The sequence below is a fragment of the Cinclus cinclus genome, chromosome Z (genome assembly GCF_963662255.1).
Source record: "Cinclus cinclus chromosome Z, bCinCin1.1, whole genome shotgun sequence".
NCBI lineage: Eukaryota > Metazoa > Chordata > Aves > Passeriformes > Cinclidae > Cinclus > Cinclus cinclus.
The window spans coordinates 30366915-30389292 of NC_085084.1; the positions used below are offsets into that span (position 1 = coordinate 30366915).

The 22378-nt window shown below is 37.1% G+C and overlaps 1 protein-coding gene across 1 annotated transcript in view; it reads right to left on the reverse strand.

Moving 5' to 3' along the window:
* ZNF608 (zinc finger protein 608) overlaps positions 1 to 22378 on the reverse strand; it is a 74744-nt gene that overhangs the window by 38534 nt on the left and 13832 nt on the right. Inside the window, exon 2 of the mRNA XM_062513312.1 lies at positions 4239 to 4494. Coding sequence (XP_062369296.1) covers positions 4239 to 4494 — 256 coding nt within the window. The remainder of the gene's footprint in view (positions 1 to 4238; positions 4495 to 22378) is intronic.

Consider the following 22378-nt stretch of genomic DNA (forward strand, 5'->3'; position numbering starts at 1 on the left):
CTTTCAAAGTAGTCTTTGCAAAACTAAGACCACATAGTAAGGCAGAGAGGATTCCACACTAGCTCTGTGCAACAGATAACATTTTCAAAACAAGTTATGCATATTAGTTGTGAAAGTGGCAGCAGAAAACCCTATACACAACAAATACCAGCATGCCTACTTGTCATCTAAACCTTCCTACTAAATCTCTCTAAAAATTCTGCAAAATTGTGTCAGAACTGACACTATGATAAATTTAGAATACCCTAGAAATTATCCCATCAGGTTTCTGAGATCTAGCAGTTTCCTGTTTCTTCCATTTGGCAACCGGTCTCAGGTTATAAAGACCAAGATGCTAACTCTGATTAAAAAACACAACTTATTTCCCCATTATTTGTTACTGAGCAACAGCAGGTTGCACCTGATTTGCACAAAGAGGAAGAAAGTCCTCATATGTAGACAGCTCATTCCACACACAAAAGCAGCAAGGGCAGTTTTATCCTTTGCAGTTTTCATGAAAAGAAGGCATCATCAGTACTACTGGCTCCCACCTAAAGGGAAACTCTACTACTGGATGCAGGACCAAAACCAGGACGTGACCCACGGCAACTGCCTGTGAGAAGCTGAACAACAACGCGAGCTCTAAGCAATTTAGAAAGTTGGTTGGTGGCTTCCCTTTTTTCTGGGTCATTTCTATTTCCTCCAGGCAGCAAGAAGAAATTATTGCTTGCTGAGAAATTGTTTACCCAGAAGATAATCACAGAATTTAGCAAGTACCTGATTCAAGATAAACTTTTTTCTCATTATAGCAATAGAGACTTTCAGCAGCTGTTTCCCAGAATGTCAGAATAACCAAACAAACCAAAATACACACTCCAGTTAACATTACCAAGCTGCTTTCTGTGAAGGATTTTTCCTGCAGATATCTTCTGGTGTCAAATATCCACATCAGCTGCCAGTTTCAGGTTGACTTGCCCACATAATCATTTCTCTTTCCTCTCCCACAGGCTAGCCTCAGAAAGTCCTTTCAGTGCTCTGTTTCACAGCCATTACTACCACTTTGGACACATCACCAAGTTATATCCAAACAAGACTGTTATGCATATGACAATGCCTATGGCATAAATAACATAGCAATTAAACATAACACAACTTAGTGGAGCAACTGAGAAATGCCCATGTGATAACCAGCAGTCTCAGTCAATTGCAGGAGTAACCACCTAGGGTTAGTTACCACACCCTGTAATTAAATAACAGGGTTCAGATGCCAGCTTCCCTCTACACCTCTAAAGATTAAAACACACTGGGAAAAATTGTCTGATTTATTAAATCAACTAAATACAGTGGTGTGGAAATAATGAAAAGAGCTGTAACAATGCTCTTTTTGATCTTTCAGAATTTTGTCTGAAATTCAGTGTTGCCTTCTTCCCTTGCCGCCTACCCTTGGAATGATTATTTTTAAAATATTACTCATAAGCCTCAACATCATCCTTTTTCTGACCTCAAAGAATAAATGCAACGAATGTGACAACTTGCTCAACATACATAAAAGAAAACTGGTTATTTCAGATACCATCATAACAGGAATTCTCAGTATATACCTTCTATTTTATAAAGCATGGATTACATTTATACTAATGAGTTGTGCATAAACTATTTGATTTTATCTTTCTCCACTCGGGCTACTATTCTTGTTGTAATAACTGTGATTCACCACAACCTTTCTGTATTTGCATTCCCACAACTAGTTGCTGCAGCACACCAAGGTGGTTCCTATGAGTATTCAGCCTATCTTTATCACCTCACAATTCATTTTACAGAGCAGCTAAACTAGATAGAAAATAATTCAAAGATCTCAAAACACAAGCCAGGATTAGAAATTTTCATACCTTCCTTAGCTTCTTTAAATTGTTTTATGTTAGGAAGCTATGGGATATACAGCCAGCCAGTGAAATGTCAGTTCACGTGTGTGTTTCTATTAAGTTTTGGGAAGCAGTAAAGGGAGTGAAAACTAAACAAACACATGAAAATAACAAAATAAATTTGTATGTCATTATTTACACCAGGATGGTTTTAGATGTTCCTAGTTACAAAGAAAAGTTTGGTTAGAATAAGCTGAATTTACACCATTTAGGAAAGGTTGTGTTCTGCCCTAAAGTCAATATCAGAACTCATTTTCTTGAGTATGTGATAAGTTTGTTTTTTTTTCCTATTACAGGTAAAAAGAAAACCCATCTGTATGCTGTTTCCTAGAATTTGGCAGAAATGGTTCCATACAAACTTCTATATAGCTACTTTCATGAACTTATCATAAAGTTTGAGAACACATAAATATATATATGTGTGCTCCAAATTTAAATGCAAAAATCATCATTAGGAAATATTTTTTCCGTGTTGATTGCAGACTCTAGGATAAAACAGTCAAATTTGTATTATTTACTTCAGTCAGCAGGGTTTGAAACACTCAAACAGAAAGATCATGGTACAAACCACACAATATAATATCATATTGACTATTTTCAGTCTCTTAATCTACACTCTAGCTATATTTCCAGGGTATTTTAGAATCCATTTTATCTATATTTATAGTTAATCATAGTTGTAGTGCTCTCAAGAGTGTTTGTAACACTATGGATACAGGCACACCCATAACAGTTTTGCTCCAACATGCCATCAATGAATTGAGTTGTTTCAGAAAATTGTTTTAGACAAACTAGGAAAAGGCTAAGGGAGTTAATTTCCATTAAGTGACAAGAGATTTTAAACCATTAGAGTGCTGAGATATTGGTAAATGGAATGTCGCCCTGACCAGAATGCACTCTTTTAATACTTCATTTCTGGTGCCAAACCTTTCCCAAGGAAGGCCTCTTAAATTCAGTGGGGGTCAGAAGTTTAGTTTATTCAGCAAGAATAACACTATTAACAGCTACTGCTCTTTCATGTCAACACAGTTAACACCCACACATTCCAACTCTGGTTAATACAGGCCAGTCAAGAAAGATTGGAGTTGCTAAGGGCAGTCATCTCTGCAGGGATATTTTAAAACAGAATTTATACTGTGCTTTAAAAACAATCTAAAAGGATCAATCTGCCTTATGAATCTGCTGTAGACATACACAGAGAGAAAGATGGATGGATGAAAGCATATAAAAGCAAGTAAATCTGACTCTCTCTATTGATTTTTGAGAGGACAGCGTAGAGCACTTTGGTGAGGTCTTATATATCACTGCAAAGGCTGAAATACATTGTGCATATGGTCTGAAGCATGTCAGGATTTATCATGAAGCAATGCACTGCTGCATTCTGTCATTATATCTTTTTGTAAATAACCTTTCATAATAATAAGTTTTCACTGTTGAGGAAGGCAGATCACTAAAAATTAAATAACCTTCAAATGAAATGTAAGAACTATCACAGGAAGATTTTCACACAGCTATAAATGAAAGTATCTGCTATTATTAAATGAAAAATTGCAGTAGTTTAGTGTATACATGCAGTATTTTTTAGCAGGAGAAGGCTGTCATTTTAATAATGAGCTTCTGAAATCCAAAATGGAAAAATCTGCATATCACAGCATAATCCTCTTCCTACTTACTTTGTCCTAAATCATAGCAAATCAACATTTAATGTTCCCTAAAGCTCTCCAACACTCCTACTTGGACAAATGTCTTCAAAGGATATTAAAGAAATCAATCTGGTTTTGATAGCACTTCTTCACCACATGGAACACTTTCCTTGAAGGCTGAAAGCTTTCCATTTAAAGCATATTTTATATAACTAAAATGTAAAAATAATCACATCAAATTGAATTTTCGCAGGGTCTCTGGGGCCTCTATTGTTATGTAATGGTGGCATTTCTTATCAGCTGAAATATTCAGCTTTCATCTAAACTATTCCTATATCCACTCCCATCACACAAAACACCCCTTCATAATGTACATTTAAATAGCACATTTATGCTATTCTATTAGTAATTTCTTCATACGTTATTCTTAATAGAGTAAGAGGAAACAATTCTATTAATAACTGGACTTACATGGTAGGTCATTTGGAAAACACAGTTGCTTTAAATAATAGAAAGACCTGCCATTTGTTTTTAAAATAAAAGCTCACTAGCTGAACTGTAAAGCTGTGACTGTCACAGTATATAGTGGTGTCCCAACAGATTAGCAAGCCTTTAGCTAGCACTCAGGCAGATACAGCACATGGCCCCTTGACGATATATCTCAGAGACAAACCTAATGGAAAAAACAATTTACCTTCTTCAGTTTCATGCCACACAATTCCTTCCAAGTTCACGCTGGTCCCAGGCTCACAGGGTCCAAGGCATTCGGGTTCTGTTACTACTCCGACCTCGCAAGTATTTACACCCACTGAACGTGTCCGTACCAAAAGCTGCTCGACTGGTGCTGCAATATTGGATGAAGATGGGGAAAAGTAGGAGGGCAGAATCTGAGGTGTGATACTGCTGGAAATCGGAGGTGGAGGTGCAGGCACTGTAAACAGGGGATCAACCTGAAAACAACAGACAAACTTACTATAATAGTGCTGTGAGAATTAAAAAAATAGAAGTAATAATTAAAAAAACCCAAACAAATAACATACACAAATTTTTAAGAAGTAATAGACAGCCCAGTTTGCCAAGAGTGCATTTCTTTATGTAGGGATTGGGTGTATCACAGGTAATTTCAGTCTTATGAATTCAAATATTTTGACATTAGCCCAAATGTTGCACAGGAAAAATTAAGTACAAAAATATCTATCATACATGCTAAACAAGGCAACTTGCTAAGTGTCTATTAAACTATTCACTCTTGTCATAGACTGTTAGTATGAAATAACAATAAATTTTTAAAACAAGGAGTAAGTTTACTTTTTTTTCTTGGCACTGAAAGACTTTTTTGTGGATGGAAATCAATTTTGTGAACTGGGCACTTCATTTGCTATTTAAAGAAAGACATATATAAAGACAGGTTTAAAAAATACTATTATTTCATGTATAGCATGGAGAAATTAGTAGTTGGAACAATTCCAATATTCATATGGTATTTCACTCTGGCTCTAAGGTCCCTTGTCCCATAAAAGACAGCCAGATAAGGATAAGAGCATGCCCAGTCAACTAGCTAAACCACCTGGAACTCATGTTCATTTGGCCCACTGGATCACAGATATCACAAGAAAGAAATATATATACAAAGAAATCACTCTTCAACCTAATGATATTTTTTTAAGTAGCTTCTTTTTAGCTGCATTGAAATAGATGATCAAATGACTTCAAGACTATGCTGTTTTTAATTTTTGGAGCTCACAAGAAGACTCAACAGAAAAGACATAATGACTCAATGTATATCATCTTGGTTTTGCTAAAATGTATCTTAAGGTATCAAATAAATAATGCATCAAAGTTAATTTTGCCTTCTTATAAAGCAAAATGGGGATACAAAGAAAACCACAGAAAAAATGGTACTATACATGTGTCACAGATCAGCTAACTTCATCAAATGGACACTTTTCATAATGAGAAAACAAAATGACAAATTAGGAAGAACTTTTTTAAAACTGTAACAATTGTTACCATTGGCCTTTGTAACAATTCTGTAGGTTTTTAGCATTATTCATAGATGCAAACTGAGAGCAAAGGTTTGTGTGCAAATCATGTGTGCAAGCCTTATGTGTGCTAAATAATTCTCAGTAACTTTGTAAAAATGTTTAGCATGATCTTTGTATGACCAACTTGGATTACATTGATTACATTCAATTATATTAGAACAAAGGAGGAGAGAGGATGTACATATAACCACACTTTCTCCAAGGTATTCCTCATTTGGAGAGGACTCTTTTTACTGCGAATTAAATCTTCAGGTTAGAGATAAACAAACAAGCAAACAGACAAACCCCATAAACCAAGCAAAAAACAGAACAAATAAAACAACAAAAACAACCAAACAAAACCCCACAAACAAACAACCACAAAAAAAACCACAAAAGCAATACCAAAGCAAAACATAAGTAACTGAAAGCATCCCTAAGGAGTAAAAACCTACTAATACCATCAAAATTCTACTGGTTAAAGCGGAGTTCCCATGGCACAGAACAATGCACTCAAGCAATGATGTCTTTATTCTTTCCTTTATGCCAACAGTTGCAGAGTTAAAGCAAAGGTGGAAAGCTTTGCAGAGCAGACCTGAGTGCACACAGGAAAGCCAAATACCAACTGACCCCCAGCAGCAGCTCTTTCTTGCAGTATCTAATAGCACACATCCCACGGAACCCTAACTGTGTGTGCTGTGTGTAGGGAGAACACTGGTTCTCCTCTCTGCAGCTCCTGCTGCTTGATGCCAAGTGGAGGGACACAGTTGGATGGCACAGAGCCCCTCTCCCTGGCACTGGCTGTGCAATGCTGCTCTGTCAGGGAAACTGGGTCAGCATCTACCCAGCCATAATTTAGGAGTTCTTAACACACCTTACTTCCAACCAGAAGAGAACTGGGGTCAGTAACTGGCAGGTAAATGGAGCCTAGCACTTAGGAAAAGCTAAGCCACATCCCATTATAAACCCAAAAAATGCTGACAAATAGGCTGTTTGACAGTTTACAAGGAGCTCTGTAAAGCTGTGCAAAACCTCCTACTACACATGCAACATCATTCTTCCATAACAGAGACTCATCACAAAACCAGAGGAAGAAAAATCCAAAGGACTTTCGTTGGTCATACTGAATTAGCCAATGTTTTTAATGAATGTAGGGAAAATTGACAGATGTGTCTTCTGGTTTCAAGTATTACAAACAATGAGGGAGGAGGAGCTAACAAAAGCATGGATCTGACAGTGTATCCTATTAAGTTCTTTGTTACAAATATTTGTGCTCAGTTCTGGTTTATTTAGACCTGCTAATAATGTTCATGTTTTCCACTAGAAACATTCACTCAGGACAAGGCCAAATAGGGGTGCTTGTACTAAGTTCACTCTGTGAATTCAAACACTAAACCTTTGGCTGAGAAATAAATGGACACTTACTGTCACTGAGGCACATATTCATTGCACAAGCATGACCTCAGTCACAAGAAAAAAATATACTAAGCTTAAACATTGCCCCAGATTTACATGTTTTAAAGTTATCCCATCCTGTTTGATAATCATAACAGCACTGCAAAGTGGTGGTTCCTAGAGATCATTGTGGTGATACAATTGTTTTCATGAATTCTCCAAAGGGCACTGATGTAAGCTATTAGAGGCAAAGAGAGGCAGGAAGGCTGCCATCTCCAGTGGAAAAAAAGGCACATAAGACTAACATCTGGTGGTGGCAGTCTGTCAAACTGAGGAAAGTTAATGTCAAGAACAGATGCTCTGCAGTTTCTCACTGTTATTTTTTCATTATTATTTCCAGGTGTTGGTGCATACTGAGCAGTAGCCTTGCTGTTTATCACACAAGAGATTCCAATATGAGATTGAAAATCTGAATCTGAAGAAGGTTATTTACATAGATACTCTCTTTAGAAACACAATCAAAGTAGTACAAAAAGACAGAAATAGTCAAGCAATATTTTCTTCACCTAATTCCAAGAGCTTTTGAGAGCTGATTGGTGACAAAGGCTACAAAGCTGCAGTGTTATTCATGGCAGTTTTCCACTGCCAAGTGTTTGATCGTATCAGGGAGCTATGATGCTTAGTAGCAGAAAGCTCACAGAAAATGAAGACCACCTGCCAAGCAATATAGTCACTGCTCCTTGGAGCAATCCTTTATCTGAGCATTAACTTAAAAGAAAGTGATTTGGTGGCTGCGTAACATTCATCAATAGGAAGAAGCACACATGGAAGAGAAAGGAAATATTAACAAGAAATAGTCAAGTCTTTCTAATACATTCAGTTACTCAGGCACTTTAAATGCTGTGTAGAAAAACTCACCTTCCTGCTTTAATGAAGATGTTTCTTTGAAGATATATCTACACAGTAACATAGTCTACCTATTTAAGACCAAAGTGGGTCATACACTTCTGTCATCCACCAGGTGATTTTGAAATGTACATGCCAAAAGCCATTTAATCCATCTACCAACACAGCCAGGGGAAAGGCAGAGGAGCAGCTTTCAGGCTAAGTACAGGCTCTTCCCAGAAAGAACCACTTTTTAAATGGAGAAAAAAAGAAAAATCTACTGTTAGCATTCCCAGTGGGAATGTCTGCCCTAACAGAAAGAATGTGAAAAGAAGATCTGAATCCTATTATAGGATCTAACTAAAAAACCAAGCCTAGTAGCCCATTGCAAACCTAAGTCCTCCCTCTAAACGACAGCAACATAAAGACAGAAAAGACTAAGAAACTTTCAACCTTGAAAATTATATTGACAAGTTCTTTGGAGTTATGAACTAATACTTCACAGAATCACTGTGTCAGGAAAGGAAAACAGGAAATAAAGGAATTCATCCCCATCTGGAAGTTTTGAATCCTACCAAAAAATCCTACAATCCTGCTTTCTTTAGATTTTATCGTGAGAAGGAGACTAGCTTGTTTATGCATCAAGTGTACTTGCCTCTATCTTAATTTTCTAAAGCAACAGTGACCCCAGAAGACCTCGTTGTGATTTCATGCACAGTATCATAAATCAGAAGCAATTTTAATGAAGTTAATCTAACTGGAAGAGAAGAAATATGGGAGAATGTGACATGAGAAAAATGTCTGTGTGCTCAGAAGCATGTCTGCACTACCAGACACCTCACCAATCTTTAACTCTCCTCTTGCTAGAAATTATATTCTTCATCCAGTTGCTGGAGGGGGAAAAAAAGTCGGTGTCATAAAGGATAGCAAAGAAAACAAGAAATACTATAAGACATGGATATAGAAAGGAATTTTTGCCATAGGACAGACATATCTATTACATATTTTACATTCAAAGCTCAGGAAGGTCAGAGGTACTAAGAAAATTATTTTGGTAAACTTAGCTGAGAATTACGAGAGCTTAAATATAAAAAAATTACAAAAGTGATTCAAACTGCCTAAATTTCATCCAAATTTCACATTTTGAAACCTTTGTTTGAGAATAATATTTTTCTTAAAAAACGCTTGTGCTTTACAAATATTGTACCATGAACAAAAAACATGATGCATAATTGTGTTGAACTGAGTAACACAAGTAGCATCTAGTTGCAGCTTCCAAGTATTTCCTACTCCTAACATTATCTTCTCCACTTCAATCAACTGAGTATTTGGAGAGTGCAAAAGACATTAACAGAACTGTCACTTTTTTTCCTAGTAAAGCCACAAATCTGCAAGATCTTTTTACATGGTGACCTCCATACCTCCACAGAATTTATGTGACTATGTGACATTATGGATCTGCAGCACCTCCACAGACAGCTCCACAGCATGATTATGCTAATATTTTATTATTAGAACAGTATTAATGAAGACTGTGATGAAAAGTTAAAGTTCAGAGCAGGGTCTAATGCAGCACAACAGTGCTGAACAACAGGCAAGGAAACTTCCTTGTCCTCTCTTACATCTCCAAATCTAGCTCAGATGAGTGGGATTTCCCAAGCCATTCACCCATTTTACTGTGCGAAAGATTAGCATTTGACAGCTGGCAGTGATGCCCTTTTGCCAAGGCTGTGTCTGTGAAATATTGTATGTCAGCTCTAATGCTTGGCAGAGTTCTGGGAAGATGCCCAGATCACCACCTGCAAATTTCTTGTAGAGACATTTCTCCTCACTCAGCCTACATAAATCACATTCGTTGAGATAATTGTCTGCATTGAATCTTGATTTCTCCTGGTCAATCTTCCAAACTTTTCTTCAGTCAGCCAGTAAACTTCGCTAAGCTTTAATACAAAATGAACAAGTACTAAAATTCACTCAAGATACCTACCCTGTGTAGAGAGATACACAATTCCACAATCAAAAAAGGAATTATTCTGAATAGTAAAGGAAGAAATTTCTCTGTATTGTCTGGGGCTAGAGAGAAACTGCATAGTGATGTCCAGTATCTGTCAGTGTCATACAACTGAATATGGTAGGGAAAAAAAAGCATATCCACTTGCTAGTGAGGGTTATATACTGCTTTATGAAGTTATGTGGGCCTTTAGAAACTTTTCATTTAAACAATGGCAATCACTTCTGTTTATTCTGAAGTTTCTGCTACACTCAACCTTTCCAGGTTCTGAGCCTGAAAATAGATATGGTATTTGTTCACATAAGTTTCACAGCATTATAAATAAATATTATCCTCAGTTTTCCTGTGTTTATTTCTAATACATGTGACACTTCAACCTGAGAAAGGAAGTATGGTGGCTCTATGACACATCAAAACTCCAAGTGACTAAGGAAAATTTTCTCATTCTCATTTGTATACAGGAAGATAATGTTCAATTTGATTGCATCATCATTTAACTGCTCCACGGCAAATTTTCATTCTTAATGTCCACACAAATAATGACCCTATGACTCCAAAGCAGAAGTTCTCCAGTTCCGAAAGATGGTTTCAGTTACTTGATGATGCAACCACAGGCTGGTGGAAGCATCGCCATTTCAGCCATTGCATGGTTTTCCAGGACTCCAGTACACTATTTTATAGAGTGGCAACAAAACTCAGGAAAAAAGTGGCTTCCTTTTTACTTTAATATCCATTTGCATGTCAGTGGCCAACTATCACCTTTTACCCATTTGCTGACCACTCACTTTGTGAGTGCAAAGTTGCCTACATTATGACTGAGGCTGCTGCTTCCTGAATTCAGTAAATTTTTATTAAGAAAAGTTGTCCAAACTAATAGTTTCTCTTCCAAAAGCTTGTGAATGACCTTCTGTAATCCTCAGGAACAGAAGTGAGTTCCTTGATGGTCTAGGCACCCCAAAAGCCTTCATGGGCCTGACTATATTCTTAAGGATGGCATTTTTAGCATGTTCTGAAAATTGAGTATTTGACTTAATGGCTCCATATTTATTGATGTCTACAGGCCCTACAATTTTTAATTTAAAAAGCCTTTTGGCTTTTTAGGTAAGACATGTGGGTCTTTGACTAATATATTCCTGTACTATTGCCTTAGAGGTCTCCTTCTTGTGCTTTCTGATAGGTTGTAGGAGCCATACCAGTTAGGTGTTTTTCTCTATTCCTTAGACCTTAAATATTCATGCTATCAGCTACAATCACTACCAAGTATAGGATATTGTGTCCTAATTTTATTTAAAGAAGAAGACAGTATTACTTTCAGGAATGGGACATACACATTCATGACCATGTAGCAAGTCACTAAAGGAAAAACTTCCAAAATGACCTTTCAGCTTTCCTTTTCACTGTGACAGTTCAACTGTAACAAGAGCTGAAGCATTATTATTTACCTCTCCTTAAAATTACTCACTGCTGGATATCTAGCTTAAAATCTTTATTCTGAAATGCAGCTTGATCTACTTACAGTGCCTTCGGGAAAGACAATTTATGACAAATGGTTTTGTTTTTTTTTCCTCCCAACTGGTGTATACTTTCACTGATATAAATCCAGAGTAGGTCCACTGAAGCATAACTGTGGGCAGCGTCTGAACTGTAGTGGTTGTTTAGCAGGGAGAAAAGTAGATAGCACTTCAAAGAAGAGAGCTCTAAAATAATTCCCAAAATAATACACATATAGTAAAGATTTTTTTTAAGAAAAATAATCTTTGAGGGCAGGAAGCCACTAATATCTGTTCCCTCCAAATTTCTGCACCAATTATGTGACACAAAATGTCCAATAGCCCTTAACAATGAGACTGAAGGATTAATTTTAGAGTGTGAAGGCAAACATAAGAACCAGAGTCAGCAAGAAAGACCTTTCAACATTTGCTTACCTACTGGCCTTAACTCTGAGGCCATTCAGTTTGGGCAGAGAAGAGAAACCCAGATTTAGCCTTCTCTTAGTTATTTTTCATCAGCACACAAGTCACCTGATTACAGGTTACCTAAAAGACAGACAAATCTCGTCCTTTCACTGGCTCAGATCTCGGGTTATCTTGAGATCTCTGTTCTCATGTCCCTATCTCAGCAACATTTTTACCTACTAATTTTGCCTTAAGATTCTTGTTAGCATGCTTTTTAGGAACCCAAATACAGACAGAAGTTTGTATTTGAAAAGCTTTAGTGAGGATTTTTTACTCCTGTTCTGCTGAAAAAGGTAGGCATGCAAATAACTCAATTTCATCCAGAAAATCCCAGACTCCATTCTTGAAATACCGTGTGTCTCCACATGTCCTTTCTTATACTCTCATAGACTATTTTTATAGTGCAACAGCATGGTCAACACATACAACAAAGGAAGCTCCATTTCTGTTCAAATAAAGCAAAAGAAATTGACAGTCCAAGTATTTCACTTTACATCTGTTATTTTCTCCAGTTACTTGTGCCTTCTAGGATGATCTGCCCTAACTGTGCATATCCTTTTATTCTACCCACTGCATAATAAGCTTAAAACAAAGATAAACAGAAACATTTTTGAATGCTTGGCAGAAATTCAAATACCTTGCTCAAAAAAAAAAATAAACCTAATCTAAGCTGTCACAAAATCATGAAATGGCTCTGGCAGTTGTACCAAACTATATAGACATGTACAGACCCTTTGAAGAAATGAAACTGCACTTTATCAAGTGTGATTTATAAGCAACACTGATTTAGCTGGGAGATAACACTGCTGTCTAATCATTAGTAGTCAGACAACAGCCATGTGAACACATCAATTATGGGACACTGCCAAAAGCCCTCGAGATCCCAGAGATTAACAGCCAATCCTCTGTTTTACAAGCTCACATCAAAAAGAATATTAATAAGAGGAGGGGCGATGTGAAAGCTTGTCAGAATAATTCGCGCACTAAAACAAGGCATTTTTTCCCTTTGCTCTGCCTTGAACTGGTCCATGAAAAAACCTGGCATTAGCTACAAAGCATAAAGCTGCCAATTTCTCAGAAAATGTTTTTCATTAACATATGTGAAGTTGTGAAAGGCTGGAATATCTCTGTTTGGTGGACAAAGGCGACAAGTTCTGTGTTCCTTTCCTGAATGTATCAATCCTGCAACTATTATTCAGATATTTGAAAATGAACATCCATACACAGAAGTGTTTGATGACTTTTATTATCCTCAAAACCAGATCTATTTACCATTACATACAAATTAGCCAGACTTCAAGGCACGCATTTACTCTGTATTGCTAATGATTTTGAAAAGCTGAAGTAGAAATACTACCAACTCATTTTTAGGTTTATGTGTGTCTTCCAATGTGTGGAGGGGGGAAATCCACTATTATGCCTTTCTTATTGACTTCTATGGAGTGTGGTTGACTAGGCGTTTACTCTTCTTCCATACAAATGAATGGAAACAAGCCAAGAATGTAAGTCCAAAGGGAGCAGTTATTCCTCTGTACAAAAGTAAACTTGCCTATAAAGATGAACCTCAAACAAGTTGTTCCTGACATTTTAAAAGCAGCACTTTTAACTGGATGGTTTAGTCCCATCACTGTCCTGCCTCTCTGGACTCTACTCAAGGGTCTAAAAATAGAGAGGTTTCACAGCATGGCTGCAAACAACCTGAATCCAATCCTGCCAATACTGTGTATTTAAGGGAAGAGAGCATTTATGGGGATTTTCCAGAGCTACCTTTACAAAAGCTATCTCAGCTACTGCCAGTAATTAACCTCTGAGCAAAGAGGAAACAAGAAGCAGGAACCTTTTTGACTCTTCACTGTCCCAGAGCCAGTAGCTTTAGGCACAGCTCCAGAATACATATACTGTTCTGACATGAAACCAGTTTTAAAGGTTTCCACTTTGCTGTGGTCTTCCAGACAATCCTTCCCTTCATGTTTCTTACTTGGAGTACCACACATATAGTACCCTACTTCAGGATGGCATACTGTTAGTCAAATCGACACAGCCAAGAGGACTTTAACTACTCAAGGAAGCACATAAAGGCACCAAACATGTCAAGCAACAAACTGATACTGTGGAACTCCTCCTTTAGTAAACAGCTGGACTAAGGAAGTATCAATCCCAGACTGTTTGCTCAGGCAGCCATGGCAATGCTACCTTCCACAGCTTTACTGCTCCAGGGATGCCTGTAATCACAGTTTTAACTAAGGGTATACAGTCTTGCATCTTGTAGGATCTAACCTAAATCCCACAACCCATCTCATACTTTTGGTGGTATTCATCTTGATGTGCCAGTTCATTGCACCTGATCCATGATCAAGTATGGTACCGACAGCTCAGACTGAAATCAGCTTCTGCAGAGGTGGAACCACAGCCTGCATGTGAGCCTTGCACCAGAGGGGACAGAACTCTCTCCCACAATCATTCTGTCAGCACATGCAGATGGCAACTATAGAAATACAACATACTACTCACTTGATTAAGCATCAATGAGTTTTATCACAAAACGTAATGCTGTGTGCGATTTCCCTTGCTCACTCAGGTGAATACTTACTTTCCCGTAGCAAAAGCAATGTCTCAAACACAACAGGTCCTTAAAGATAGATCACCTGTAGCTTAATGGCTGACACAATTCTAGAAATGTATTTTTATCTTGTCCTAGATGTGTTTTTTGGAATAGATCTCTTTTAAGTTATCTCTGAAATACACCCAAAAAAAGAACATCGTGCTTTGAGCCTCACCCTAAAACATCTCAAGACTTTAATTTCCATATGTTCCCTCATTCTGTCATTCTATGATGTGATCTTGCAATTAAATTGCTCAAAAACTAACCTAAGGGAACACTCATCAGGGAGACCTCTTCCAAAGCAGTAAGTCTATAACCACAGCATTAAAGCAAGAAAGTGATTCAACCATTTTATAACTGATAAATTTATTAAGAGGCCATGTTTTTGTTAAGCTGGCTGAGACAGTAATTTCATTTTCAAGTAGTTATCGAACATTGCTTTCAAATTGAATGAACCATACAAACTAACACCAAATGCTGAAGTTAATGCACCAAGTGACATTTGCTTAGTTTGACAGAAGTGGCTTCTCAGTATCTAGCAAATTTAAAATACATGGTTTATCTATTTTTAGATTCTTACAAAAGGGGTGAAGACTTTCTAAATTTCCAGCTCAAATACATCATGGAGAAAGCACTGCATGAGCAGTCTTTGTACAAAAATATGGGAATTTTCAGATGTCTCATAACAGATTATTAGATCTCTTAAATCACCACTGAAAATGTTAAGAGCATAAACAGCTAACACAGCATCAGGATCAATAGGATTCTACCAGAAAAACAGACCTTAGGTGACTCAAATGACTCTTGCATTGGCTCTTACTATGCCTCCTAAGTCACTACTAATAAATGCAGGACAAAAGAGCAAGTGAAAAGAAACCCCTTTATAAAGTGAAGGGCAGTAGTTAAATCAATTAAGTTATTTTCGTGGCAGCCCTGTACAAAGTGCTCTGCAGGTTCTACACAGCTCCACTCTCAAGGAAGTGTCAAAACAGTATAGACAGGAGTGCTGTAAAACAGGGAATGCATTAGAATGGAATAATTAGATGACAGCCCTAATACAAAGCTCCTGATGATGCACAGCAGCACAATCTTTACTCCAAGCAACACTGGTTATTTCAAATTTACTATTAGAAAGGTTTCCAGCACTAAGTGTGTCAAGCTCTAAACACTTATTTGCTTTAAGACAGTGTTAATGAGTTGGCTAATCACACAATTTTATAGTTCTATAATGTACTGTGCTGTAAAAATTAAATCAGTGTTTATTACACCTCTGGCTGCCTTTCCTTCTCATTGCAGTGACTCTTGGAAGGATTAAATGGATTAAAGCAGGAATATAAAAAGTGCACCAGTTGACAACAGTTCTCAGTATGTATGTAAACAGTATTTTAGTTCAAAGCCTACCTGCGAACAAAGTAATTCAAATACTACTTTCAGATACTGAAATTGAGGACATGTTTATTTTTCAATTTTGAGGGAGCTGCTTCATTTTTATTTGCTTCTGGAATTTCTCTCCTCTTGGACATTAAGACCAACCTGCTCAGTTTTCCTATCTTTATCTAAAATACAAAAGGCAAAACATAACTGAGTTTGTATTTTTTGCAAAATTCTTGCAATTTTTGAAAATTTTTGCAAATTCTCCGATGTCAACAGTGTTGACACTGTTGTCAACAGATCTTGACACTGAATTGTTAAAACTGCATTGAGAACAAAGCTTCTCTGACCACTGGTGAATTAATATGACTAATGGCCAACCAGAAAAGACTGGATCAAAGATCTGAAGGTCCATTGCTTATTTGAGGATAAAGAAAAAAGGCATATACACACAGACGTTGGAAAAATCATATACTCAAGATACAGAAGTAGAATTAGTGGATCATTGAATACAAGCAAAGAACTTCCTACACATTCTTACATTTCAACCTAACGCTTCTATAGAGGAAAAAAATGGCAAAAATAATCAGATAAACACAACCTTCTCTGATCTCAACAGGCATTATATAGAAAGCTCTTCTCTCTTACACAGCAAAGAAAGCTACCCTAGACTGGACTGAGTAGCTCCTGAAGACTGACCACTTGTTTTCAATATTGTTTGTAATTATAAAATAAGGATCATGTGTTCTTTTAAAATTAGTGTCACAGCACTTGAATTCTGATGAGTATTTGTTTACTGCTTCATAGAACAAACACAGGATCTGTGGTTCTGCCCCCCAAACAACTGAAAATGATTTTGCATTCCTAAATGACAGTAAAGAGTTTGATGCTATTACAGGAATGGATACAATCACTTATTGCACTATAGTATGGCCTGGCTAATTTTCATGTCATAATGTCACAACTTGCTTTGTGGTCTTAAAACCCAGGGATTCTGAGATCACAGATGCATTTGGTCTGTACATAAGCACTAAAAGCCACTTTTGAAGGAAATATGTAGTACCAAATATGCTGACCATTTTCAATAACTCTATGGTCTCGCCATCTCAGTTTCACTGACTATAAAATGAAGATAGCTTCCCCCCCCCTTCCTTTCCTCAGTGTATTGCAAAGCTTATGGTCAGATGGTGTACTTTATTTAATTAGAACTTAAACTCCAGAACTGATGCCAGATTTTCAAGATAGCTCACAAATCAAGAGGCCAGATGTTCAAAAGGACAAAGCACATTGGGTGCATGAGCTTTCCCTCTGATCCTCATAATGGCAAAAGGAGGTGCTAGCCTGTTAAAAAAAAAAAAATCTTGCCAAAGTTGTAGGTGTTAACCACATTAAAAACCTGCCCTTCATAAAGGAAGTCATAATGCTTCCAAAGTGCAATTTGGTCCTTGGAAGATGAATGAAATAACCATGCATTGTAATATTTAGAAAAAATTCCACTATTCACAAAAAATTAACATTGTGCTTAATATTTCCTCTGTCTGAGGGCAATTTTAGGGGCAAGGAAGGGACTGTTTCTTGACTTCTTTTTTTTTTTCCTTAGTATCACACGGGAAAATGTGGGGTGTTTTTTGTTTGGTTTGTTTTTTTGCACGTGTTTGTTCTAAACAAAATGAAGAAAAGACGACTAAAACTGGAATAGGATTGGATGCCAGTAGATAACAGATAAATTATGCTGTGCTTTCTTTTGCCCCACACAAGCCTTCAGCTTAGTCCAATACATCACACAAGAACAAGGGAGGAGGATGTATTGGATTTTTCTGCTACACTCACATTTGCATGAAAAGGAGCAGTCAAACGAAAATTAAGCACTTAAACAGCTTAAAAAAAGCACTGGTTCAGAATACTGTACTTCAATAAAACATTCATTGTTATTCAATGCTTGGCAAATGACACTGCCATCACACACTAGTGGAAGAACCGTGAAGAATAAATGCTGTCTGAAAAAGAGGCTTGTACTTATGCAGCGCTAATGACCATCTAAAAGAGCGATTCTGCATGGTTACATCCTCTTCGAGATTCACAGCTGCAGCTTCACAAGAGCAGTCATACATCATAATCTGCAGCCATTTTAGGCTACCCCTGTGCTTTGGAGAGCAGTATGGGAACTCAGGAACTGCTAATCTGTAAAGTTACAATCAAAACCAACTTTATGATGAGTGAATGTGATGATGACCCACCTTCCCCTGAAGGAGAAGGAGGTGGTATTTAAATTTTAATACTGACAACACCCTTGACTGTAACAGTAGTGACACACAGGGAAAATAGCTCCAAAAGAGCTCTTTAGTTTCACTAGAAACTAAATTTAGTTTTACTAGAGAGAAAACATACTTATTATTAGATTTTTATTTCTAATTCAATGTAACAGTGGCACAGAGTAGCACACAAGCCGTGCTTTAAAAAGGTCAGATAACTGCATTCTAAGATTATAACACTCACAATTTAATTAATGTGAAGGATTTGCTTATTGAACAACATGCTGATCTTATAAACATCATCAATTAACCGAGATACAGTGACTTTTCAGAAACTTAACAGCTTGGGAACAAACAGTATGTTGCCGTACTTTGGAAGTTATAATCAAAGGCTGTATTATTAACCCCTAGATTAACCACAGATTTTACAGGCAAACCACAGCCAGCCTCCCTTTCTCAATGCTCAAAATCTGCAGCCACACCCATCCCACCAAAATCTTTCCTCCTATTATGTACACTTCTTTAATCTTAGTTTTATGGAAGTAACTACGGCTCTCTGCACAATACATAGCTCACAAAACAACTCTCTGGATCTTTAATTAGGCTAGACAAAGGAGAACAGTCTGGAAGTTACTGTCATTACTAGGCTTGTTTGTCTCACACATTAAATACCTTTGTCTCTACACTTAAAGCGCATTTCTCAGATCAGGTCAATCAAGCTAGCCCTCCACTGCCCTGTAAATGGCATCTGTCATCACCCTAATAACTCCCACATATCTCTATGTACAAATTTGGATGAGGAAGCTCTGGAAGAAATGGGGCTGGTGCCAGTTTGAGCAGTTAAGAGTTCAATCAGAGGTTAACTGTAACCAGCAAAGAGTGTTTTGATTTCAGCCCTCAGTCAATATACATCTCTTGTGTTTCTGTCACATGAACAGGGGAGTCCTGAGAAAACCTTCCTTCTTATATTCTGCCTCTTCTACTAACACTGAATGTGGAATAAGTAGGGAAAAACATTCAAAGGCACTACAATGTGCAAGGAACAAAAGTATCTCACAAATTCAAGAAAAAGTCTGAATAATAATTGATCTCGAGAGAAAGAGAAAGAATTATATATAAAGTAGTGATGGCCTTCATGAAGAAAGCATGCAACGTAATGCTTCATGTTTTTAATAAATTGCTCTGTTTATCCAGGAGATTCCAAACCTCAGTCTAAATGGCCAAATAAACTCAATAGATTTAGTTTGCAGTCACTTATCCTTTCACAGCTGAGATAAATAGAAATGAGAGTATCAAAGATAGGTGCTCATCACCAGCCCCACCACACCTATTCTGGAGATCATTGCTTTCCCTTCACATTGTCTGCGTACCCTCCCCTTTCACCCCAGTCAACTTGGACACTAGGTCAGAAAAAGCACGCCATTGTGGACCACCTGAACCTTTTTTTTGAAGCACGCTAGGGAATGTCCCACCTTGTAGAAATACTCCTCAGTGATATGTATTGATAGTATTGATAGTATTGATAGTATTGATAGTACTGATAGTATTGATAGTATTGATAGTATTGATAGTTAGAACCCCACACGGGATTACAGCAAAAGTTTTGTTTCCATAAACCTAGCAAAACTGCTCCACTGATACCTGTAGTCTGAGAGCCATGCTCTGGTCATCCTCATCTTCCAGTCTTGTCCTGTCACTGCTTCTTCCTTCACATGTCACAGATACAGCTTAGTCTTTGCACCTGGAAAAGCAGTGAAGGTACAGCCAAGAGCTGTGCAGACACTCTTGCATGAGCACTGGGCAAAATCTTTTTTTGGGAAAACTGATCAAAACCATGACTTTTGTGTCCAGAACTGAAGAAAACAAGATTTACATATCATACTTCCCCAGCAGAAAAGCCAGATTGAAGAACTTCTGTAGTGTTGTAAGAGGAGTTTAGTCTTGGATATAGAACTTGCACTGGTTCCTCTAAGTGCAGCCTGACTTAAAAGAAACCAAAGGAAATATGCTGTCCTACTTCTAAAGACATGTAATGATGATTTGCTCTCACCCCAAACCAACAAATGCAGTAATTCAACTCTAAAGTGGGCTGCAAGTTTGATTTTAAATAAAGCCACAATTTAAAAGGAGATTCATTTGACCTCTAAGTAATATTTCCTCTCTGGTCATAGTCTGGTCTGTTAGCAACAGCTTTACAAATTTTGTAACTGAAAGAAATTAGCCTAATTACTGGACAAATCTGGTATACTGATGTGAAGCTTCCAGATCAACATCAAAACACTGAAAATACTGAAAGTACAGGAATGTACCACAAAACTGTCACACTCCTCATCCGTGGAGCTGATTTTTTATTCACAAAAGCAAACACAGTGATTTCTTGTGCAACAAGGGCAAGCCAAACAGGACAGAGAAAACTGTGCTCTGACCTCTATACTTAAACTTATCAAAGGCTAGTTCCCTACAAAATACTGACATCTGCTAGTGCACGTTACACTACTCACTTCCCATTCAATTTTGAAAGTAATATTGTATCAGCACGGCTCTTCTGGAAAGCATTAAAAGTTGATAAACATAATTATAAGAAAGATGAGCTATTGTGACACCATAAATACTATCCAGAGCTATTGTTATCCTAATGAGCTGAAGTGTCATCAACTCCTTTTTATCAGCCCCTTGGTAGCCAGTACAAGAACAACAATAACAACAAAACAGTAAAACTAATTTCTATGAAATTTCTCCAAATCCTAAGATTAAATGATTTCTTTGTCTAATTGTTGCTTTAGAATGCAAATTTCCTTTTGACTTTACTGAGACCCCATTCAGGGAAGCATTGCTTAATCAGTGGTTTTTACTCTGACAAGGATACAAACAAGTTTATTAAGTCCATCAAGCACTTGGTAAGGTGCTACTGGAAAAGAAAAATATGGTCCCATTGCATCGATCAAAAATGAAAGACTTATGCTGGAGTTAATTTGTCTACTGATAGTTAAGCCTCACATACATACACACAAAAAAAGTAATTTTGTTTTGAAAATTTATGAAACTTCACTTGTTATTTCAATGTTCTGATTTTTGCAGTCTGAAGACCAACTGTGGATCTGTTTGAAGGAATAATAACAAGGAAATTATAAACATGTAAGCAGATGCAAAATTACAACCATTTTGCCTTAAATTTTCCTACTGCAAATTTCTTATTAAAAACTTGTTTTAAAACTGGTTCTGCCAGTCACATTATACAGGATTTAAATTACAGTATGAACAAAATCAAAATACCATGCATATAATGTAAAGTTCTTTAATAGTCACTAAGAACACTGCTTTCAGTCATTTCAAATATGTCAATGCTCATTTTACCAAACACATCAGATAACAGCCTGGTTTAATGTTCCCACAGACAGTCATTTCAAAGCCTAGGGAGAATACAAAGGGGCATAAACATACCCAGATATGTTTATAATTAGTCTGCATATAAAAGACACAATTCATACATAACTTTCACAGCAGCTTTCTTCTTGCAGACATGTCAGTGTTCATGCTGCTGCTCATTTTGAAGCAATCGGCTTCTGTGCCTAAATGGGATTGATGAAGTGGCCTATACTAGGGAATGCAGCTAGGAGCATTTCTCCATGCACTCTCATTCTTGTGACCAGGAAATGCAGCGGAAACTAAATCTGAAGCAAGAAATGCTTTTCTCGAGGTAGCTACTTAGTAGACTCTAGTTTGAGGGAGATATATTCTTAATAGCACAACCTACTGGCAACACATTCTGCATTTGTTTATACATAAGCAGAGAGCAACATTTTATATCACATCAGTAAATTTCAATCAGTCAATAAATAAGGAAAAATGCACAGCCTTGCCAAGCACTTAAAAGGTTACACCTGAAGCTCATTAAGTTTTCCCTTGTCCCCCTTACAAAATACAGAGCATAAGTACACCCCAAAAACCTTCCTGTTCTTATACTGGATTTCAAATAAGAACAACTGACAAGTCTTTGTTTTTTTCATGCATCTTTTGATTTTTCTTTACACAAACTTGCCACTAGCCAAAGGAAAAAAACATGTTCATTTTATTGTAAGTTAAGGAGATCAAACTAAAAATGTATTTTATGACTAGAGATGACCAGACACAACTTACCAGACTCCGCTATAGCTACTATTTTTCCCCATATAAATTACTACAGCCACTGAAGACAGAAAATTGAACAGCTGTTTTACTTGGGCCAAACATATTCTTCAAACCGTTTCTAATCTGATCAAATCAAAATAATCATGACTTGTTTTCTCAGAAGGCTTTGCTGACCAAAATACTGACAGCAGGGATGTCCTGTAAAATAAAA